Source organism: Diplotaxodon limnothrissa, linkage group LG5 (assembly GCF_057381915.1).
Source record: "Diplotaxodon limnothrissa isolate DT_005_m linkage group LG5, D_limnothrissa_male_GT1.1, whole genome shotgun sequence".
Taxonomy (NCBI): Eukaryota; Metazoa; Chordata; class Actinopteri; order Cichliformes; family Cichlidae; genus Diplotaxodon; species Diplotaxodon limnothrissa.
In genome coordinates, this window is record NC_140600.1 from 34535375 (window position 1) to 34560851 (window position 25477).

At 39.2% G+C, this 25477-nt stretch overlaps 1 protein-coding gene across 1 annotated transcript in view; it reads right to left on the bottom strand.

Moving 5' to 3' along the window:
* Positions 1 to 25136, bottom strand: part of LOC146632721 (chemokine-like protein TAFA-2) — a 35572-nt gene extending 10436 nt beyond the window's left edge. The window contains exon 1 of the mRNA XM_085353551.1: positions 25025 to 25136. Coding sequence (XP_085209677.1) covers positions 25025 to 25136 — 112 coding nt within the window. The remainder of the gene's footprint in view (positions 1 to 25024) is intronic.
* Positions 25137 to 25477: the final 341 nt, after the last annotated feature.

A 25477-nucleotide genomic window follows, 5' to 3' on the forward strand; every position in this document is an offset into this window, starting at 1 on the left:
ATTTCAGATGAAAGCCGGGTGACTGAATGTATCTCATCAGTTAATGGTATTAAGCTGACATAGCCTTTACTTTAATAATGTCATCTTACAAAACTATTATTTGGACTGTAAGTAACACAATTGACAAACTCAGTCGGAATGAACATTTCCTTTAGTGTCTTCCTTGTAATCCCAAATTGTGGATAGTTTAGACACTGATGATAATTGAAATAATTTTCATATTAATAATAGAGTCACAAAAAAGATTTATTTAAAGGCTGAAAAACTCAAACTGACCTACTGTACACTTATTGTACTATGAAGTTCGTAGTACTCTTCATGAGTAAACTCGTCGTTTTTTATGAGCCCATTTCAGTTTACAATAAGAGACTTTGCAAAGTGTGAATCCCGTGGTGCAAAAAGGAAAGAGATGACAGATGCACTCTTCTTTTAATTTTCTTATTTTCCCCATCACGTTGCCCACTAGCTCTGACTTATTTTTATTCATTTATTTAGTGCCAACACAATGACAAAAGGCAGGCAGGAAAAAGAGAACCACAGCCGCTGTTTTTATTTATAAAATGTCCTCATGAGTCATGCTTCATTCTCACATTTTCGTTTTACAAGCAAGTTTTTTGTGTTCTGAAAAAGCTAAATAGAACATAAGAACATTATCTGTTTAATTCAAGAACTCAGTCACACTCACCTAAAGTCATACATGATGACATGCACACATTTGAGGTAATAGTAATTCTTTAAAAAAGGCCACTGACTAGTCCTAAGGTCAATCTGACATTAAAGTTATATTTGGAGTGTTGCTGATTTCTGCAAAAATACACTTTTTAGGCCACATATATACATTAAAAGCAGACTGCAATTTGTCCTGCAACCCAAAATAAATCAGGTCATAGCTTAGAAAGCCCTTGAGAAACGCTGTTGCAAACTGAACCTTATGGAACAGAGCTATACATTCATTTCTCTACTAAAAAAAACTTGTTGGCAATCACTAGTGCTCTCCTGTTGTTCTTACCAAAGAACTGATCGCAAGGGTTAGGAGAAAGCAACAGGTTACTGTCAGCTTCTACAGCAATCAAACAATTGATCTAACATGCCGGTGTGGAGGCGTCCAGGACAACACGCTGTTCCTGCTGTCAGCTGCATGACTTGCTATATCAGGATCACCTGGTCAGTCAAGCACAACATACAGTAATAGAAGCACGACAGAGAATACATGAAAAAGAGGAACGTGGTAATGGCGTCTGGAAGACCTCACAGACTGCAAAAAGGAGAAATACTTCTTGAAGAGGCAAAACTGAGGCACATAATGCATCGAATCATCTCTTACAAGTTCAAAAACTTAAACTGAGGTAATACTATGAATGACATCCTGGAATAGGGTGTTTCTATTTGTTGTAGAATTTTTGTAAGCATATTTCCAAAAGTGCTGTTAAAAGCTCTAAAAGCACCTTGAATAACTTTCAGCTGATCCAATATGCTACAGCGATAGCACTGACTGGGACAAGAAAGAGACCATATTTCTCCCTGTTAAATTCAGAATTAAATGTAAAATTGTTCTGTTCGCACATAGTCTTGAATAATCACCCCAATATAGACCTCCACTGTACCTTATTATCCTAACCGAGTACTTCGTGTCAGACTGCAGGCTTACTTGTGAGCTTTCAAAAGCAGAATAGGTGGACATGCCTTCAGCTATCAGGCCCCTCCACTATGGAACCAGCTCCCAGTTTGGATACAGGAGACAGACACTATTTTTCAGATTCGACTTAAAACCTTCCTTTGTGAAAAAGCTTCTAGTTAGGGACGGATCAAGTGATGCTGAACCATCCCTTAGTCATGCTGCAATGGGTTTCCTCCTGACTGTTTCCGAGTGATTGTTGGTGTTTCTTTTCTAATTAAAGATCATAAGATTTAAAACTTAAACTGTCATGGTTCTGGGGCTTTGACCCAGGTTTTTTGAGTTTGTTGTTCATTTGTGCAGAATACTGAAATTCTGATCTTCACTTTAAGGGAGCTTCTTTTTTTTTGTTATTTAAGTTCTTGGTTCTTGTTTAATTTAGTTTCCTTTCATGTCCAGTGTTAGATTATAATATTATTTTATGCCATGTTATACCCCTAATTAAAGATTGTGAATTATTATGTAGTTTTAGTTTGCATTATTCTCCTGAATTAGAAGAAGCTGATAACTATTGCATTAGTTAAACTGATTTGCATTACATTAAACTGCTGACTTGTTGTGAATGAATGATATTGTTTTATGATGCATTATACTGCTGAGTTATAAGAAATCTAATTTGTCTGAGTAGAAGAGAACAGAGTGTGCTGGAGTTTTCTGCCCCATTTCAGCAGGAGCAGATAAACAGGGAGCCAAGGTCGTAGCTTAGGCGCTGTGTGAGAGAAAGCATGTGAATGTTTAGGCTTTGTATGATAAGGTGGAGGCACCAGAGGCTATAAAAGTTTGAGCAATGCTCCACCATTTTGAGATTTTGAGGCTGTCTGCATCAGTGTCCATCTCCCACGTGTGTGATCATTAAATCATCGTTTGACTCAACCCGACCGGACCAGTGTTGTTATTGTGGTTTTTCTCTTGTCTCCATCCCCAATATTTTGAACCTTAACACCAGTTTCCCAGTCTTTTCTCTGTATGTCCTCATCAGCATCCCCCTCAGCAGTCCTGCTCTAGTTTGGCTATTGCTTGCTTTTATGTCTGTCCCCCTTTTTATGTCAGTCCATCATGTGTTTCTATATCTGTTATCCCTGTCTTAATGTCAAGCTCACGTGTCTTTGCCTGAGTCTCAGTGTCCTTGTCACTTTGTTTCCTTTGGACAGTCCCTCGTTTTATATGTGTTACATTTAGTTTTGCTTCCCTTATTTCACTGGTCAGATTTTGTCCAGCTGTGTTTTCCACCCATTGCTCAGACTCTGGATATCCTGTGTATTTAGCTCCTTAGTTTTCCTCTGTTCCTTGTCACGTCGTTGTCATCTTCTCATGTTGTGTGTATGTGTGTGTGAGTCTCAGGGTTTGTGGTTTCAGTTAGTTTACTCCAGCTTAGCTCTGTTTGTTACAGTATATTGTTCAATCAGCCAGTTGCCAGCAAATAAAGCTCTGTCTTAAGTTAAGCCTGTTTGCCAAGTCCTGCATTTTGGGTCCTCTCTCTGCCTGCCACACAACCAGCTCATGACACTTACAATATAACACACCTTGAGCCAGTAACAAATTTCTATTTTGATACCAGCTTAGGCTTTTATTTCCTGTCACACTCCTTCTCTCTACTTTCAATAACAAATAAAAAATACATATAAAACATAACTCTCATGAAACTGACAAATGTCATGTAACAACTCTGTATCCTGTATTATTAGGTATGAGACAAATATAAACAAAAATAGAAGGAACATATTTCAAGCATTTGAAAAATATCTTATGATAGTTAGCATTTAAAAAATATATATTGTTTCTTTTGTAGTCACCATTACTGAGAGTTTTTGAGCTGAACCTCCAGCATCTCTTTGCATACAGCTCCTGTAATGTAAAAAATGTAAATCTGTAAACATAAAATGCATCAACACGCAGTCAAAGAAACAGTGAAGGTCATGCGACATCTAGTATTGTTTGCAAAATGAAATCTACTGAGTGTTCATCAAGGTGCCTGAGGTCAGTTCATCAAAGAACTGACAAACAAGAAACGCCACAGAGTCTTGAATATCAATGGCATCACCTTAAGTGGGGAAATATTCCAAATGGGTTATTTCATCGTTAGCTGCACTGCATTCATGCTCATTTAGCGACATCAAAGGAACAACACTTTTATTTATATATATATATATATATATATATATATATATATATATATATATATATATATATATATATATATATATATATATAGCACAAAATGAGATATTTATTAATGACCCATCAAATCAAATTAGTTAGGTAGTTAAAGGAGCTTATATCATTTAGAAGAAAATACATAATTAATAAATAATTTTAGCTTTAATATAACAATTATACATCTAGAGTGAGTAAGAACCTGCTTATCTAAACTCCAAGTGTACAGTTCAAACAAGTGCACTTGACAGACCCTAGTGTTCTTAAGTTGAATTAACATCAAATCAAATCTTCTTGTTGACGTGAAAAGACCCACACCTGACAAGAAATAATCTCTGTTATTCAATAAGGTATGAAGCACATTAAGCTTTAGTGGGCTTACACCACAGAAGGACAGGGAACAAAAAAAATCCAGTGTGTATTTTCTGTTTCAATCTTGCCCCATGCAGTGTGCAGCTAGTCAGCCTTTTTCAGTTGGCAAACGTAGAGGCAGATCAAAACACTGAAAACAGAGTAAGGTTCTGGCCAGAGGGCCCAACCGCAGAAACAGCAGCAGCCATAAAAAAAAAAACTGAGGTTGTGGGGCATACAATAGAGACACTATATGAATTAATAATGATTCAAATCATACTATTTGTTCCAAAGGCCGGTAACCCATTTTTGCCAACTCAAAAGCCTCTACATGCTGAACACAACTAACTGCAGCATATTTTCCAGGTATAACAGAGGCTACAAATGACAACAGCTACCAGCTTCCCACAGCCAAAACACTCATTAATAGGAAATGTGAGTGGGCATTAAAAATAGATCCTGGTAAAACAATTGAAATAGATACATTAAAAAAAATCTGTCATTGTGGCATCAAAAACACCAGAGACATACTGAAGTATTGACTTATGAAACATTCATTCCTATTGCCTGGTGAGAAATACAAAGTGATCTCTCACAAGAGCAGTGTTTAATTGGATTACCATATCAGAAAAGACTGACTCGTTTCTGCCATGCTGTAAACCTGCTGAGCTGACGATCAGGCCCAGCACGATGCAGAGACGCACTCACCTCTGAGAGAGAGGCAGAATCAGTTTAATTTAACTGGAAATTCTACTTTTTATCAGTGTGGATGCTATTCTCATATTTTTGGGACAAACATTGGTCAAGATGACATTTAACAGCAAAGTCTCTGCTGCTAAGTATTGTTTTATCTTGTGTTTTTGATGGGGAACACTATGTTCTTTTGTTGGTTCATTTTTATCGCTCTCATCAGCATTATTTCCCTCATTTGTTTTTTGAGAAGGTGAAGAGCCCTCTTGTCAGTTCGTATCATATAATTCACATAATTTTCATACTCATGAAATCATTCAGTGACCCCCTCATGCAATATTGATGGGGGAATTGTCATCCTGAAAGAGCCCACTCCAATTAGACGAGAAATGTTTCATTATACATTGTACTGCAGTGACCCTTCCTTCTCCAAGGACAAGTGAACCCAAAAGATGTTCCCATAAGAGCTGCCGCTGTAGTGATCATGCATTAATTTGCAACATGTCTGTCTGTAGGAGAATGAGATATTTCCCAACTGGGAGAGACAAAAACAAAGCTAAAAACAGGGTAAATAACAGGATCTTTATTTTGAGTGTGGCAAACTTTCAACTACTACCCACTAGACAAGTGTTAATTAAAAAAATATATAAAAGAACAACAGAGAGACGTACAATAATGAATGTTAGTCTATGTTATATAGCTGTATTAAGAAGCTACAGTTTGCTAACATGTTCACCATACAAAGATGCGATATTTTGGTCTTTGTCGCTGTTTTTTTGCGGTTTTCTGTACTGAGGTGGTGAAAAAAATCATTACTGCAGGTTTAAAATGAACAGCACTAGAGAAGCAAACTCCACAGCATAGGAGATCCAGCAAGGTCCAATGTGAGCTGATATTACAAACTAAATAAGCTATAATAGCAGGCACATTTTATAGTATGAGATGATTTCAATTTTTTTGTTTTTGTTGTTCGGATAGACGTCTGGACAATTTCTATTAGTCTCTTATTAAAAGAACACAATGAGGAACCAAATGTTTTGACAACATAAAAAGAAATATGAAAAGAACATCAAAAAAGATCACTTTCTTCTTAAGGAAAGCACTTGCAGGTTGATATTCAGCATTTGTGAGAGTAATCAAACCAAAAACCAAGCTAATCATAATCATCTGCAACATGGTGCTTTTGAGATTAGATGAAAAGGGAGAAACACTAGTAAAAGAGAAGCTAGTATTGCTTGTTCATCTGTCTTTATTCTCCAAGCACAGTTTTGTTGTGTAAAAAAAAAACATTTTAAAAAAAAAGCTGAATTTTCCTTTATATTTAATCTTCTACTCACTGAGGACAATCGTTAGAGAGAAAGAATATAGAAACAGATGAGTGGGCTCTCACATTCCCAGAGTGTATGCTTTAGTGGTTTAGATGAAGTCGATGTCAGTACCATTCATCTAGCTGCCACAGTGTAAGAGCCCACCACTGACTGATCAATTGAAGTCCCTCAAGGAATCATACAGCCTTATAAGTGAAAGGCTACTGAAGTTATTAAATCCAGGGACAGCAGTGGCAGCAGCAGTGAGACAGAAACAGACTTATACATGGCGTCAAAGCCTTCTCTTATTCTCTGTATAGCTACTGCAAATGTAATAAGGGATATTCAGAAACACCACCAGAGACCCATTAAATTCTTATTCTTACTTTCATGATTTTCTGGCACATTTAAAATATAATGCTACATGTATGTTCCTTTTTTAATCTTAAGAGTTCATGATCGAATACAAAGCTTGTTTGTCTTGTGTCACCTACTGCAGGTACTTCAATCAAAGCAGTCTGGCATTTATGGATAACACCACTGTGTGCCACTCTGCACATTCAGATCTAGAAACCTATAAAATAAAGTTAAATTATGTGCATTCTGGTCAGCTCTATTTGCTTCCATAACATTTAGTTAGGACTTTTGGTTTTATTTCCTAAGACTCATGCCTATAAAGCAATGATGTTTAACATTACAATAATTACATTATAAATATTCCTGGATTTTTCTAGAAGCATTATTAGTGGCTGTCCACGAAAAACGTCTCTTGGACTCCACAGAGGCAGACGAGAGAGAAGCCAGGGATCCTTTACTATCTGTGGTCTCTCATCTGACATGCACACATGGTGGTTATCTGTCAAGTGGATGTCATGTCTGCTCTAAATGGTTGCCATCTCTGCTTTCCAACTGGATTCCCATGTTTTTCATGTTGAGCAGATTCCACTGATGCCTTTCAGAGCTGAGTGACTGGTGCAGCATCATGAAACACAGGATTGGTTCAGGGGGAAAAAAGGAGATGAGTAACCTCAGTTAAATCCTACATTTCTATAACAATGGCTGAACCACAATCATTTCTACTGCAGAAAGATCCATCTTCATTAGACATAGGAGCCTGTGGTAAAAGTGGAGCAACAAGCTCAGTCTGAAAATAAGACTAATGGTTTGTTTCCAGTTATTCATAGCTGAGGAGCAGAGATTATTCTGCTCTAAATCAAACTGTCATGTAATTACATTAACAATGCTGCTAACTGAGAGGTATATTTAACCAGTTGCTCTAAATCAAACCTTGTCCTAGAAAACAATATTATCTCGTTAGTGGTGAGGCAGCCACCGGCACTGATCCCCTGTTGAATTGCGGGCCGCCTGAGGACACTATTAAAGGAGCATCTGACCCGTCCACCCACTGACAGCTCAATATAAATGTTCCTCTTTTTAATAGACCATCTTGCTGAAAAATATGTCGACAAACCTTTTAAAAAAGCCATTTCAGAAGAACTCCAATGGTCCCACCCATTACTTTTTATGCTCCAGTCCATTCACATAAACTTGATGCTCAGCCTCGGTTGCTGTTTTTATGGTCCGATGTGGACACTCAGCACTGCACTTCATTCCTGAGGAAATGTGAGCCAGAAGGCGAAAAGTCATGGAGCGCAGCCGGAAGATGGAGGCAAGCAATTGATAGACTACATTTCAGAAGCTTATATTTCACTTTATTCAGTCAGTATCCAGCCTCTAGTGAATAACCACCAGACCTAGCATAGCACTGCTTTAAAAGAAAAGAGGAAACTACCCCAAGCTGAATGGATGATGAGTTTCATAAAGTGTTTGTTACGATTTATATTATCAAACTGCTTGGAAAAGAGGTTTCTTGGGACTGTTTTTAAGGGAAATGTGTTAAATTTATGACTGGGAGCTGAAAATCTGTAACATTAAGTAAAAGGAATTAGCTCTTAGAAAGGATAATAAACTTTCCCAACATCTTGTCAGACATCTTCAAATAATACCACATGACAATTTAGAAAGAGGCATCCCTCATATTTTGAAACAGGTTGTAGCAAAGGGGCGCTGATTGCTGACTGCTACTTCTGACTGTTGCTCTTTAATATTACTGACCTGACTTGACTACAGGCAATTTGTCTTATATGAATTCTGGTGTTCACACCTCGAGCTTTCTAAGGAGAGATTCTTAATTAATCAACAAATATTTCTCTTTATATAACCTCTAACTAGGACCATACCAAAAAGATTTCTGTATATTTTGTTTTGCAGACTTTCATTTATGATTCTTTGGCTTGAGTTCACTACAGACTCGATAGTGGAACAAATTTTCTTTGAAGTCTGTAATCACAGCACATGAAAGAAATGGTGCAGTTGTAAATACGTGTTTGATAAGATAGATGTGGTTAAAACTGAATTTGCAAAACCCCCCAAACTACTAGGCTATCTGCTCAGACTACAGAAATGTTATATGTGTTAGCTTTTGATACACAGTTTTAAGATGCACTGTCATAGGTGTGCACGTCATGCCGCTCTATGCAAGTACATCATTTGAATTCTCTCAAAATGTCAACAAACGGAAAGTCTGTACTGTGTTTTTCAGTTTCCTTTCTCTCCTGCCTCTGTCTGATTGGTTCTGCACTGACACATCTCAGCCTGCTTTCAGTATGGTTGCACCTGTCTGCTTCAGTTTCCTTCATGACGAGGCTTTCCTGTCTGCTCCTCTGAAACTATCAAACTGCTATGATACACTCTACAGAATGAGCCACTCTGAAAAAACACAACTCAGAGTAAGTATTAATATGTTATAATCTCATAGCCTAGTGTTGCTCCTTTAAAATACTCATACTAATCCTGGTCAGAATTGCATTTATCCTGCTTTTCATGTCTAGCATTTTGACCCGAGATACAGATCCGTCTTATTACTGTCGATTTTGGATTGGATCATCGGGTTTATAAGGATGCTGTCCCTGAACATAGTGAACTGTTCTGTACCAGAAGCTGCTGAACCTGGTTTGCAACAGATTATATGTGGCTGATTGGTGTATATGAGCCGTCATCTCATATAACTGGTCTTTCAATTTCCTTTGAAAACACATATCAGAGAACTAGTGAATAATCTGCGATTTACTCTGGTATACGTGCTGCTATTACTTCACTGACAAAAACTGGGAGGATGAAGAGATTTTTTTTTTCCACAAGTGGAAAAAACATAACTGCCTGAACATCACAAAGAATTCATGATGCAGCTGGGTGAAGTCTGACCTCTGCACCAAATTATTATGTAACCTTTACCCTGATATTTCACAGGTTTATCTCCAGAACACCCTGTGAACTCATTAATTCCCATCCCCTATACGTGTGGTATGTTGTACTAATTATGCCAGTTTTTACAATGTATAAAAACTGAAGGATTCAATATGGGCTAAAACATTAAGCTGCGTAATTGCAAATTAAAAAATAACCATCAGAGTTATGAGCATGGTGCTTCCCTTTCTTTCATTTAATTTTAGCAACACTACCCACACATTAATTACAATATGTTAAAAGCTTAACAATGGGACTATTCTTCTTTATGAAATATAAACTGTAAGTAACTCATTTCAGAGTTAATGTTATGTAGCAGTATGCATCAAACCTCTCATAAAACACAGTCTGTGGAGCAAGGAATCACCATCACAAACAAATTAATCACTTCAAAAATTCTTCGACGCATTAAGATTTCAACACCGCACAGAAACCTTGTGATAAGGACCTGCTCTATTGCCAATATGAAAGGGGTCTGTGCCTCCTAACGCTAAGCTTTAGCCAGGCATAGGCCATTAACAGCAATACAATTGACTAACTTTAAAGGGGGTTGCTTTAATTGCTGGGTAAGGGCAGGCTTTTAGTTTGTAAGACCCAATTACTTCTTCACTAATTGCATTCATCAGCTCAAATCGTTATCACCAGGCTCTCCTTCGATTTCTATCAAAATCCAAAAATCCTAATTTCTTTGAGTTTCAGAATAGCTAGAGGTAACTCATAATGTGGCGAGGGATAATGGGTTTACATTTGAGCTGTAATTAGAGAGGGAATGGAGATGGAAGACTTCTGGCGGATCTGTTTTTGTCACAGTATGTGTCCTTTCTGCTGCAATAAAACACTGGGACAAATTTTACTCTAAGCTATTATGCCAGTCAGTGTTGTCTTGAGAACACACTGTTTTCCAGAAACCATTGACTACATGTGGATTGACCCTAATGTAGTAAAAGTATAGACAATAATTATGAATCTGTTTTAGTATAGCTTATTCATTTTTGTAGCTTTGGACACTTTTTTTGTTGTTTTGTTGCATTATTGTGTTTTATATTTGTTTTGTTTTGGCTCTCCGTCAGGTTAATTGTTGGGACCGTGGAATGTTGTTACAGCTCAGTGAGACAATTACAGAGGTTGTGAACAAGCCAACAGTTTATCCACATTTCCCCAGCCATTACTGACAAATAATGCCATACCAAGCATTTGTCTGCTGAATTAACAGACAAACAAGATTACAAATTAGTGTAATAATCTGCATACACGCTGTCACAATACTCTGTAATATCATTGATAGTACCTACCAGAAAGTGTTAAACGTTATTGGTAAACTGTTAAATTGTCAGGATGCCAAACCTAAATACATTTCTAGCATTGCCATGTCTTTCCCACATTTATATGGGCAGCCACAGAACCACCGCAGCTATTGTGTTTTCTCTGCAGAGACAATCTTTTCCCCATGGAGTCATACTCATGAACCCGTCTAACTGGTCTGTTGAGACTGCAAACAAATAAGGGAGGGAACCAAAACAAACCTGTGTTGAGGTAAAAATGAGGGTGAGTGCATGCATATCTATCTATCTATCTATCTATCTATCTATGAATGATTGATTGGTAATTTATTTCAACATGTGAACAATATACAAGTACATTTAAAAGAAAATAAGAGAGAGAAAAAATACGATACCAATTACATACAAAAAACATTCTGATTAATTTACATGTTGAAAGGGAGTGGGAAGAAGTATACACTTATTTAATCCCACCCCTTTTCCATAAATTATCAGTTAATATTTAGTCAGCTTCCTTACTGATATAATTTGTAATAAAAATAGTGAACAGATTTCTGATATACTATATACTATAATATAACATCATGATTTTTTGTTTGTTTGTTTTTAAATAGAGACATTCACTTAATTTAAATATTTTCCTTTTCTTTATAGTTTGAGAAGATCATATTTGTATAACTCTTTTTGAACAGTTTTATGTTTGGACATCGCTTTAATTCCATATTCAGACTGTTCCATAGTTTCACTCCATGAACAGAAACACAAAAGCCTTTTCTTGTAGTACGTACCTTTATTGTTTTGAAGTTACAAAAACCCCTTAAATTATAACTTCCTTCTTTCAAAAAAAACATACTCTGAATAAGACTCTGAATAATATAGATATATATGTGTGTGTGTGTGTGTGTGTGTGTGTGTATACAAATCTATATATCTATAGATATATCTGTAGATATGTCGATAGAGATAGATAGATATATCTATCTCTCGCTCTCTCTCTCTCTCTCTCTCTCTACATATATATATATATATATATATATATATATATATATATATATATATATATATATATATATATATATATATATATATATATATATATATATATATATATACCCTGCACGGTATGTACCACCGGCAGATAGAGGAGGTGGCTGATATCCAGAAATCCTACCAGTGGCTGGACAAAGCTGGACTGAAAGACAGCACAGAGGCACTAATCATGGCAGCACAAGAACAAGCTCTGAGTACAAGATCCATAGAGGCTGGGGTCTATCACACCAGGCAAGACCCCAGGTGCAGGCTGTGTAAAGATGCCCCAGAGACAATCCAGCACATAACAGCAGGGTGCAAGATGCTAGCAGGCAAGGCATACATGGAACGCCATAACCAAGTGGCCGGCATAGTGTACAGGAACATCTGTGCCGAGTATAACCTAGAAGTCCCGAGGTCAAAATGGGAGATGCCCCCAAGGGTGGTGGAGAATGACCGAGCTAAGATCCTGTGGGACTTCCAGATACAGACGGACAAAATGGTGGTGGCTAACCAACCGGACATAGTGGTGGTAGACAAACAGAAGAAGACGGCCGTAGTGATCGATGTAGCGGTTCCGAATGACAGCAATATCAGGAAGAAGGAACACGAGAAGCTGGAGAAATACCAAGGGCTCAGAGAAGAGCTCGAGAGGATGTGGAGGGTGAAGGTAACGGTGGTCCCCGTGGTAATCGGAGCACTAGGTGCGGTGACTCCCAAGCTAGGCGAGTGGCTCCAGCAGATCCCGGGAATAACATCGGAGATCTCTGTCCAGAAGAGCGCAGTCCTGGGAACAGCTAAGATACTGCGCAGGACCCTCAAGCTCCCAGGCCTCTGGTAGAGGACCCGAGCTTGAAGGATAAACCGCCCGCAGGGGCGTGCTGGGTGTTTTTTTTTTTTATATATATATAATGTTTTTCCTCTACACCCCCCCCCCCAATTTTTTTGCACATGTCGAGGAGCGTGTCAGGCTACATTTCACTGTGTGTTATACTTGTATAACTATGCATGTGACAAATAAAGAACCTTGAACCTTGAACCTTGAATGTTGCCTTCTGGTAGTTCAATCCCCTCAGTTCTGACTACCTTTCCTCTCTTTGTTACCATCCGACTACACTTCTCCAGTCCGAATGACATTCCAATGTCATTGCTGTATAGCCTGGTAGTGTGGTTCAGTGAATCGATGTCTCGTTCACTCTTGGCATACAGCTTGATGTCATCCATGTACAGGAGGTGGCTGACAACTGCTCCGTTCCGTAGTCGGTATCCGTAGCCAGTCTTGTTAATGATCTCACTGAGGGGGTTCAGGCCTATGCAGAACAGCAGTGGGGACAGAGCATCTCCTTGGTAGATCCCGCACTTGATGGTGACTTGTGCTATGGGCTTGGAGTTGGCCTCTAGTGTTGTACGCCACATCCCCATTGAATTCCTGATGAAGGCTCTTAGGGTCCCATTGATCTTGTACAATTCTAAGCATTCCAGTATCCAGCTGTGGGGCATTGAGTCATAGGCCTTCTTGTAATCAATGCAGGCAGTGCACAGGTTGGTCAGTCTGGTCTTGCAGTCTCGGCTGACTGTTCTGTCTACCAGTAGCTGGTGTTTTGCGCCTCTGGTATTCTTGCCAATCCCTTTCTGTGTCCCGCTCATGTATTGACCCATGTGCCTGTTCATCTTAGCCGATATGATGCCTGACAGGAGCTTCCATGTAGTACTGAGGCAGGTTATTGGTCGGTAGTTGGAGGGGACCGGTCCCTTCTTGGGGTCCTTGGGGATCAGGACCGTCCGACCTTCGGTTAGCCATTCCGGGTGTCTCTCGTTATTTATATTTATTTATTTATATATATATATATATATATATATATATATATATATATATATATATATATATTTTAGGGGTGCAACGATATTCGTATCGATATTGAACCGTTCGATACAGTGCTTTCGGTTCGGTACGCATATGTATCGAACAATACAACATTTGTAATTTATTTTATCAATTTTCCTTCTGACGATGCTGTCTGTGTTGAGCGCTCAGTGAATCTGTGTTCGACTACTCCGCCTAGGCTGCACTGTCGCAGATCCACTGAGCGCTCAACACAGACAGCATAGTCAGAAGGAAGAGCGCAGGGCAAGCTAGCGAGACAGAAGTTAAGCTCTCCTTGCAACAGGCAAATTGAACGTCATTCAGATCTGGCGTTTGGAATTATTTTGGTTTTCATGTGACGTATGACCCTGAAGGTAAGCGAGTCATGGACTAAAGTAAAACAGTATGTTGAATGTGCCATGCAATGCTTAATTACATTGGTGTGAACTAGTGTGTTAGCGCAGTTAGCTCGTTAACGTGTTGGCCGTCTAGCCCCATGCACGGAGCGATCGGCGGTAGCTCGTTAACGGAGATTTGCCGTGTTGTGAAGTTAAGGTCATTTCAACGAGATTAACCTGAAAGCACTAGTGGGAACACAACGAATATGACTGCACATTTACGCCGACATCATCCTAGTGCAAAGACAAGTGGAAGCAGACAAAAAAAGCAAGCATGCTACTAACTTTAGCCGAGTCATTTAGACAGCTGTTAGCACGTGATTCTCCTTATGCTGCTGAGAATATAGCCCAGAAGAAGTGGATAGTATAGCTTTTATTTTGGAAAGAGCCATTTCTCTGTAATAAACTCTCTTTTCCAAAGATGAGTGATTCCTCAATCAGATACAGGGCTTGCAATATCGCTAGCCCGACGTCCCGGAGCTAGCGATTTTTTCAGTCGGGCTACCAAAATCTATCTCTTCCCTTCCCGTCGGGCTATTGTAGGAAAAATATATGTCAATGCTTTTGCATTCTTTCGGAAATGTAGCTGGGTAATTATGTCTTTGGCATTGGTGAGCCACTGTCAATATGTGACATATTGAAGTCGCGTTTGAATTTGCGCTCGTTTTTTTGCTTTCACTTTGCAATCGTGCGAACTGTGTATAGAGAGCGACAGCACTGATCTGTGAGTGATGATAATTTGTGAACCAATTCCTCTGACATCGTCTTATTAATCGTTAGCTTACTATGCAAACATGACAAGTGAAATCTCCCGCAGCAAGCTTAAACATGTGAGAGGTTGATCGCGCAGAGAATCGCTGAGCTTATGTGAGTGAGCGTGTAAAAGCATTTCAGTTCTGCTGAGCCAAATAAGACAGGTCAGGGTGAAGAAGTGACAGCCAAAGAAAAGCTTACCACAAAACAGAGAAGTTATGACAAATCAGACTATGAGGCAAAAAGAAAGTGCAGCTTTATGGTTTCATGGACAAAAGAATTTCTGTGGCTGCAATATGATGAGCTAAATAACCAGGGCTGCACATAAGTGGTCCGCAGGTGCGCATTCGCTGTCAAAATAAAAAACACGCACAAGGGTTAGGGTTAAATTTAAAAACTGTACTTTTGAGTTAAAATATATATTTATAATTTTAATAAATGACAAATTAAAAATGCATGAACATTTTTTGTATCGAAAAAATATCGAACCGTGACACCAAAGTATCGAACCGAACCGAACCGTGAATTTTGTGTATCGTTGCACCCCTAATATATATATATATATATATATATATATATATATATATATATATATACATACATACATACATACATACATACACACACACACACACACACACACACACACACACACACACACACACACACATCGTATTGGGTGAACAAGTTTGAATTTCCCTATGTTCTTCAGCAAGTTGCACCTTGACCAGAAACTTTTGGTAACTATCAACAAGCTTCTGCCATAATTCTGGCTGGATATTCGGCCATTTGGAGTTCATTTTAACATTAGAACCGCCAAGGGGGTCATTTATACCCGTACTGGTGGTTCTATTGTTAAACTGGTTATGGGTTAAAAATAGGTTGAAATACAGGAGGTCACTGTCATGTTGAATGTCCATGTGTACTTTCAGTTGAGCTTAAAGGTGTCAATTTTGGAGCAGGGGCTTCGTTCTTTGTCAGTGCCGTCTCTGTCTATGACAATAAAAAAAATTGCTTTATTGTCAACAGCAGTTTCCAGTACATAGTTCCTTGGACTTTCCCACTGTTCTGAGTATTGGTCAATCTAATCAATGCTGTAAAACAAAATTATTTTATGCTAGCGAAGATCTTATTAAGTTAAATGACAATGTACAGTTTTTAAGTATTTGTATTCATTTGACCCTCTTGACCTTGTGGATTAGAGGAAATCTGAAATAAATTTTCGTTTTTTAAAGTCAATAAAGATGTAAGCTATACAATTATCCCAACTTGGAAAGACAGTTCAAAGAAATCATTAAAAGCCCATAATTACACTCTTAATGGGCTATCATGGGTATGTAAACTTCTGACCATAACTGTATTTTTAATACGCTCACAATTACGTAACGTATTATAAAATAGATATTTAGACATCTAACACATTTGGTGCTCTTTTCACACTGTAGGTTATCTAAATTTGCAGGCCTTTTCACGCATAGAATTGATGCTTACAGTCTAGACAGTTATTTTGGCATCCATGTGAGAGAGCACTAAACAAATTTACTTTACACAGACCCTTAGATGTGAGCAATATGTAGATTAAGAGTATAGTTTGAGTGGTTTGATGATCGTAACAGAATTTGGGGGAAAATGTTTTATTTTATAGTATAACAGTCATTTATATTTTTAGAACAGACAATAAGAATAATCACATAAGCAAAGACAAAAATTGTCCTTTAACACTATGTCCTGTACTAATGCAACAATGCTACAATTCCCAACTATCATGCTTGAACTTTGATTCCTCTGTGTATGTGAATAAAACTATTGATATTCTCTCAGCACATACAGTGTCCCCTTGTTCCCCTCTGTCAGCTACACAACCACACACACAGAGGATAGAACCAAGGCCACACACAGCCACTCACGGCTCATCTATAGCTGCCATTCAGATGTGTATAGCAGAGGACGTTTGATGGTTTTCTAATCTCAGGACCTGCCACTGGAAGATGGGGCGAGCTGACCCCCGTCATCCCCACAGTGCATCTAAAACAGCCCCACATCTCCATCTCAATCTCCCTCTGCTTACTACCTCCCCACCATTGTGTTGTCCACCTGCTCTCCAAATGTCAGGACAAATGCTCCACTGCCGCATCCCCGCACATCCCCAGGGTGGGGATGACCTGTTCCTCAGCCGCTTCGTATAATGTCATGCTATCTCTGGGCAAGGGTTCCACACTGACCTGATGTGGACTGTGCAGAAGGCTAATGAATACTACCACACACCAACACAGACCCAGATACAGTAAATTTACTGCATTACAGGTTTTTATACAAGTCAGGAAATTGGAATAGATACATATGATGAAGTCTCAAAATGAAGAAAAAATATGACACAGAAAAATCCACTTGATCCTTTTGGTGGACTCAAATCAATTCCAAGGAGACCTGTATTTAAAATACACTGATATTATGACAAGATATAGCAGTCTCTGGATTAAACAGCAATTAGTCCAATGCATTCTGCAGCACTAAAGATTAGCCAATTGGCAAAAGGGCAGGACTAATGCTGGCGTCAAGCAGTTCTGCTGTATAATATTTTAACTTGCCAGTGCTAGTTAACTCTGGCACAGGTTTAACAATTTTTGCTTTGCGTGATCCGTTCTGGAAATTTCCAAGAAAACCTGCACTTTGATGTGCCTATTCATCAGTCTTAGCTAAAAATTCTGTTTAAGTCAACCTGATATTTGTCTTTCGTTTTAAGTGGGAGAATCAAATCCCCTCTCTGGGATTGGGGAGCTCAAAAACAAAACAACAAAAAACCAAAAAATGTAACCACATTAGCAGCAATTTGTTAATTTAATAAACTATTTTTTTTCCCAAAATCATAAATATTTCTCTCGCACCTTGATCACTGGTTCTAATCACATTTAATGGACCACTTTTATGTTTTTAAAAAAAAGAAAAAAAGAAAATAAATTATGTTTTATTTCATTATTTAGCTATTGTCTAGTCCACGTTTTAAAAGGGTTTTACCTCACTGTCAGTTTGCCATCATTAAAAAAAAAAAACTTTAAGCCTAAATATAGCTATTCTTATTTGTACTCATTTGTATCTTTAATCCATGGGTGTTTGACATTTTTAGAACGTCTCCTGGGACTTAAAATGCAATTACAATTTTTGCACTATGTCATCAAAATTTAAAGTATGCCAGCTGAACAGAAACACATTTATACATGCGGCAGGCCACACAGGCAATGAAAACTTGCATTCAGTGAGCATTTTTCATTCAAGCGGCTGAGTGCATCTTTGAGTATGGTTTTCACTTCTTATTATAAAGTGTGTGTGTGTGTGTGTGTGTGTGTGTGTGTGTGTGTGTGTGTGTCAGTGTGTGTGTAAGACAGAGAGAGTGTGTGTGTCTATGGAGGATACTGTTTATTTATGGATTTTTATATATTTTTACAAATCTATAGCATCAACACATTGTTAGGGCTGAAGATATTGAACAATAATAGAATTTAGACCAGCAAAACTAATATTATGCTGCTCTAAAGTTAGCTAAGTGAAGTTACTTGGAAGGTCTTGTCAAAAATGTATTTATATCAAAGGGAACAATTTTAATAATAAACATGAATATTACCATTTTGAGGTATTTTAACAGTTAAGAAGACTAATCCATATCTCATCAAGAATATTTGAATACGAATATCTTTACAACACTGTATTCACTTTTTCATGCAGTCTTCATTAGCAGCCACAGTGGAAGATAACTTTATATTTATTTTCACTTTCAGTGTTTTTTGCTTATTTGGTGATCTGTGGAAATGGGAATACAGAGAGAAGCATGAATGAGTTAAGTATAAACCAAAGAGACATGCACAGGATAAAACAACTTTTTCAATAATCAAGCTATTTCATTTTAATATTTCTTCTACTGTGAAGAAAAAAAAATCACTGTTCAAAACACAATGACTAAATCTACCCCAAGGCTATTCAAAGTTGGATAGTAACAAATTATATTATTTTGAGTTTCTAAAATGATCTAAGCCTTTAAACACTAAGAAAAAGCGCTCTGCTGCCGCCTGATTCTCATCAAGATCCATCAAGCATGAAAAGCTCTTTTTCATAGTCTTTTTTTTTTTTTTTTTTTTTTTTTTTTTTTTTTTTAAATGACATCAGAAACAGCAGTATGCGACATTACGTGATGGCAGAGCTTCAGTTCATCCTTTGTCATTTTTTTTTTTTTTTTTTTTTTTTTTTTTTAATAAATAGGACAGGGGGAATGAATGAGAGAAAGAGGGGGAGAGAAAGAAAGAAAACCAAAGGGGAGAAGAGACGGTGAGAAGGGGGGGGAAGAGAGAGAGAAAAAAAAAAAGAACTCCTGGGTCACCTGTATGGAGAAAAAAAAACAAACAAACAAAAAAAACAAACAGAGGAGACAGCAAACAACAAAGAGCAACATAATAATAGAGAAAACAAAGCACCATCACAATAAACTAGCTAGTCATAGATATCAATATTTACTAAATAATAAACGATATTGTGCAGCACGCAAGATAGACAGCGCACAGTGTGCTTTGAGGCAGCAGCCAAGAAAGCTTTAGTCCGCGTCTGTGAATACCCATGTGTGCATACCTGTGTGGATCAGCATGCTTGCATTCCAAAGGTTTCTCCATGTAATGATCTGCTAGGGAGTGTGGGGGGGCCACAGCCCCGTCCTCCAGGGTGTGAAGCGGGTATGGAGGAGATCAAAACTCCAGACATCCAGAGGCCCCCAGAACACAAGAGACCATGGAAGACCAACAGAGGGGCAGCCGCGCCACTGTTCCAGTAAGAGCTGAGGAGAGTCCCAGATGAGGGCTCGCCCAGCAGCCGCGGAGCAGAAGTCAGGGGGAGTTGCAGTGACGCGCCCGTGAGCTCCGCCGGCCCCCAGCTGTGCCTGAGTGACCGAGCCCCAGGCCGAGAGGCCGGGGGCACCCCACCTCCAAAGGGGCCCGAGCGAGCCCCAGGCCCCAGGCCCCGACAAGCGGCCGCCAAGGAGTGAGCCGGTGTGTACCCGGACGCCCACCCCCAGACACAAAGAACCACCAACACACCGACACCTGAGGGAGTCCACCACCGGCAGGGGAAGTGGTGGTGGGTGGAGATAGGCCTCCAAACCTTGGAGGGCCTGAGGTGTCCCCAGAGAGGTGGCGTCTGATACCCAACCTGACATATAGACACAGACATACAGGCACACACAGACACAAACATCCATTCCCACCCTCATGCTCTCATATGCACTCACTCCACACTCAACCAACGTGGAGACAGACATAAAGAGACGCTGTACACACAATCACACTCCCCAAGCGTACTCTACAAACCGGGTCTAGGTACCCTTGCCCCTGGAGGGGGGAATTGCACCCAGACCCAGGTGGTGTTACCCTTTTCCCTGCGGTGGGGAGAGGCAGACCACCCCGACTCCGCAGCAGCAGGGAGGCCCCACACCCCAGACCGCAGTCGGACGGCCAACTCCTCCTACTAGCCCCCCCGCTCCAGCAGGCCGCAGAGAATGGGGGTGGGAGAAGACTCCAAACCTCCCTCCACCCGCTCATTGTAGTGTTGATGCATATGTGTTCTAAGGTGCAATTAAAACCCAGGAGGGCATGGAGCTACCTGCCAAGGAGCAGCAGGTAAGCGCATAGTCCCTCCTGCTAGCCCTCAATGACTAAGTGTATTTAAAATTGAGAGGTGGGCAACGACGTCAGGGGTGAGGTATACACCCTGATGGTAATTTGGACTCCGTGATTGTGCCCACCCCCAAGATCCTATATGTATGTGTAATGGGAGTGTGAATAATGTGAATGTCTAAGTTGTGGGATAAAATTGAGGCAGAGGCAGCCAGAAGGGGACAGGGGGGGTAGCCTCCTCTGCACCCTGGTGACATACCCCTACTCCAAGGCCCTGCATGTGTGGGTGGTTGTGGAGGAGCGGGAAGAGGGAGGCAGCTGGAGATGGGGAGGGAAGGAAGGGAGGGGCATAGTCTTCCTTCCCTCCAGGCTGGCACAGGAAAACAAGTCTAATTTATCTAGTAAGCATATTTTAATTCATAATTTGTATTAATGTGACACATCCTAATATATCTTTTTTCCAGAAATTATTCTGATGGGGACAGTGTGGGGAACAAAAACTTTTTTGTTGGATTCTGCCATTAATTTGGGAAAGAGTGAAAAAAGTTGAAACCAATTTGCATAGAATACAAAAAAAATCCCCCAAAGCATAAAAATCAGCTCGAGAACGAACCATTAGAGTGCATCACGCAGTTTTTAGAAAGTTTCCACCATAAGCAAATATGGAAATATTCTACTCTATTCAAATGAGAGCCAGTGCAGTTTCATCTTATTAATAAGGCGGCATGGCCCCTTGTGTGCATGTGAATATAGAACCGGAGTGTAAAGCTGATCCCCGAAGTCATTTTGCAATTTGTGTAGTTATCCATGAGCCATGTGGCTTAATGCTTGATATTTTAAAATCTAGCAAAGTTTACGACCTGTAAACAGCACTGCTTAGAGCGTTTTCTTTTCCCTCTCTCAACGAGTGGGAGCTGCTGCCATGTTGCATCGCACAGCCTCAGTGGGAAATGTGTTTTTCACGCCTGTTTTCCTCTCTCCTACATTTCCCCTCACAGACACTGACCAACAATCCACAAAGAGCTTCATTCCTGCTTTTTAAATGAGACAGATTGAGCTGCTGTTAAAAAAAAGTGTCCAAGCATCTAAATAGCTGAGTAATGAGGCTCCCATTTGACCAGGCCACAACATCAGTCTAAATCCTATCGATGGGACCAAAACAAATTGTAAAGCCGAAAGGTAGTTGTTATCACGCTGGTTCTCTCTCTCTCTTGCTGGACCACTCTTCTTCTTCTAGCGCCATCTCTCGCCCTTCATCTCCCTCTCCACTCTTTCATGACCGGCTAATGAATGTAGATAGTGCTTTGGGGGATGCAGTGGTCTTATTACAGGGGTTGTGTGCGCACGCTGTAAGCTCAGCATGCTCCAGTCAGGCAATGGTGAAAGGTTCAATTGCTTTGGCAAAGCCCCCACTTCAGTAAACAGAAGGGCTAAAGAGGTTTGTTTATTGGGCGCACCTTGGCTTGACCTCTGTAGCTCAGGGAGAGGCTACGTGATTACAGAAGTGTCAGCGCAGCCTGGGCAGAACAGGCCAGACTACTTTCATTGGCCCTCTCTCTCTCCTAATAAATCACAGGAATAAGCACACAAACCACATGAGTGGGACAAATGCAAAAACAATGAGAGTTCAATGTAAGCCTGATGATTTAATGGTTTATCCACCATGTTTGCGCTCAAACTACTTGGATTTGGTGTTCTACTGTCAGTCTACAGAGATATATACAGAACATATTGATTGGAATGATTAGTTTATTACACGAGTAGGCGAAAAGGCAAGCTGTCCTGATGCTCACTCCAAAACAGAAACAATATGAAACATGGCTAAAGTATGTGGACATTTTGACCACAGCAAAGGCAAAGAAGTAATTTCCTGAAGGAATTAAGTTGTTAAGTGTCACCTAGTTTTTCTAATTATAATAAATATTTGACAAAGTCAGCTGTTAGGATTCAGTTATAGGGTTGAAATGATTTAGATAATTATTATCATTACAGATCACCTAAAACACATCCAATTCTGCTGCTGTGCTCCAGCTTTCACCCTTTGCTTGCTCGGGTAAGTTCTCCACACTCTGGACTCTGTTCAGTTCATCCCCCAACCGCTCTGCACAGCCAGAGCAGTGAAAATAATAATTTGTTATTTTAACTCACTATACCTTCCTACATATTTAATTCATCAGTCACATATCATTAGTTCTGACTCATATTATAACAGCCTTCACATCAAAATGTGTGTAAACAGGCCTGCTGAGTGCAGCATTTTACATTGATTCTATTGGGGTGAAAATGACTGATGTAGTTTCCCCATACACCTCAAAATTAACTATACGGCAAATAAATCCATTTTAGGAAAAATCATGAAATGAGAGGTGATCGGGTTATATACACTATGTATTTATGTTATTATGTGTAGCTTGTGGTTTCAGTTTATCTGAAAGATGTTGGGTGAGGTAAGCCTGTGCAGACCAGTCAAAGTCAGAGCACCTTTCCTTTATGGGCCTTTGTGCATGGTCATGATTAACCAGGAAAAGCCCTGTCCCGCACTGCTGTCACAGAGCTAAAAGCACATTATCGTACATCACAATGTGTAAATAATTCTTTATGAGTACCGGGGGTCTTTGTTCAAACAATGAAAAATGTGAAACGCCAAAGCACACAGAAGAGTATGGAAAGGTATGTAGCGTTTGTCCATATATTGTATTTTATCTTTTATGCTCCATATTTTGGAATGTTCCATATTTTATTTCATATTTCTTGAGGAAAAGCTGGTGAGACTGCTTTCCACTCTTGCACATCATGTATTTCACATTGTATTTGTTTTGAATGTTGTGTGTTCACAGTTGAAAAATTATATTTTTATTATGTTTAGTTGTTTTATTTTATTATGTCTGATTGTTCAGTTGATGTTGGTGCAGTTATATACAATGCACTTAAAATATAAAGTAAAAATGATTTAAGACGCAATACAATATCACTGGTTGTGTAATGGAAATGTGTTTTATAGAACACTTAATCTATTATAGTGAAATAAGTAAATGTGAATAATGCTGGTTTAGGACACAGGAACACAAAGTTAGATGTGGTGGAGCTCTCTATACTGATTTAAAAAGTTGAATGATTACATTTTACTAAAACATATACCTTAAGTTAACAAGAAAATATTCAATAGCTGTGCACCTATGAATGATGAATCAAATTATTAATCTAGCAATAGCAAAGTCAAAAAACAGGTTGACATACAGTTATATTTGCCATATTTATCAGCCTCTGTTTTTGATTTGATTTGATTTGAACATACACAGACAAGGTATGTAGTGCAATCCATTTGTGACATATAATATGTACAGTCTCCTTGTGTAGTCCATCCTGTTTTGGCTCTATCAAAGTCTTTTGCTGGTTATATGTTTTCAGCTAACATGGAGCTGTTTCCCTCAAGCCACTGTGTGCTGTTTGTCCTCCAGTGGAATAAGGCTCATTATCTCAATGTGTAGTCACAGTTTCTACCGTTACGCCCAGGGATCAGGCCATCTCTCCATTAAGGAAAATCGCTTTGAAAGGTCTTGTCCTCTGCTTCAAACACACACACACACACACACACTGAGACGCATGCATGCACTTAGTGTACTGGTATTACTTTTTTCCATTTGATGCTTGACTTACAAGACTGCTAAACTGTTGAATTTTAATGTGCACAAAACACAACCTTAAAGTACATCTTTGCCTTGCTGTATAGAAGCCAAGAAAGTTGAACAAATCATATCAATTTCTTTTTAAAAAGTCATTGAGATGAAATGTGACCACAACATGTGACTGAGCTATAAGGAATTGGGTCTGACATGCTGTGACTGGGGTACCAATTTGGTCAGAATGGATCCACTGAAAGCACTCAACTGTAATCCTTCCACATCAGAAAACACATCAGGTGTTATATTTTTGGGGGGAAATGTTAGCCCATCATAGCAAGTAAAATAGAAACTTAAAGCGATGATTTACAGCTCAGAATAAAAATTTAATAACACAATATGCATGCATAATTCCTAACAGGTACTGGTATAAATCCCTGGGAAGTAAATTACAAAGAAGTGTATGCAGGGAAATTTATTGGCTTCTCTCAATAATCATTACAATCTACTTAACTAGACATTTCAAGGACAATGTGAGCACAGTGATAGCATGTGTTAGTTTTTGTTCTAACTGAGCATGAATCGCCTTTAAATATGTATTCTGCTGGTGTGTTTGTCACAGTCTGCTGCTCCTGGTTTTTGCTTTTCTGCCCATCTTGAAGTCAAACAAGCTCATTATTTTCAAGAAAAATCATTTCACAAGATTTTGCTGGCTTTTAATGGGATAATACAGTGACTATATGCTTTCCTGAGTTCCTTCACTACAGAGGTTGCTCAGACATAGTAACAGACTTTATTTGTTCTGGGCATCCTGCCCAGAACATCCTGCTGTGTGTGTGTTTCTGAGTTTCTGTATAGTATGAATGAACAATGATTTATGAAAGATAGCACTCTGTTCAGCCACTGGTCAATGCGAAACTAATGAATGGAAGGACATGCAGTGTACCTATGTGGCTCCTATGTGACGATGCACTGGTCAGCTGTCCCCAGAGAGACACCATACAGACGGTCAGCAGCAGCGCCCTTCCGTACATGCTCTGTAGGTCCCTCTCCTGCATTCTGGAAAAACAGGACAACAAAATCAGGAGTTAGCCATATTTGCATAATATGAACACCCAGATATACAGTCTGGCTCATTTCAATTCAAGGACACAAATTCCCATAGCTATGACTTGGCAGTCACAGGTGGAATCTACTGAGTTTTAACTGGATTAACTCAAACTAAACCAACCCACACAAACAAAATCAATCTACCAGTATCTATTCATGTGTTTGAAAATGCATAAAATTCAAAATTAAATTATTTCTCTTGAATTGAGTTGTGCTGATGAGCTTTGGATCAGTAGGAAATATACACACCTTGTCAAAGTTCAGTTATTTCTTGGTTTTTTGGAAATGC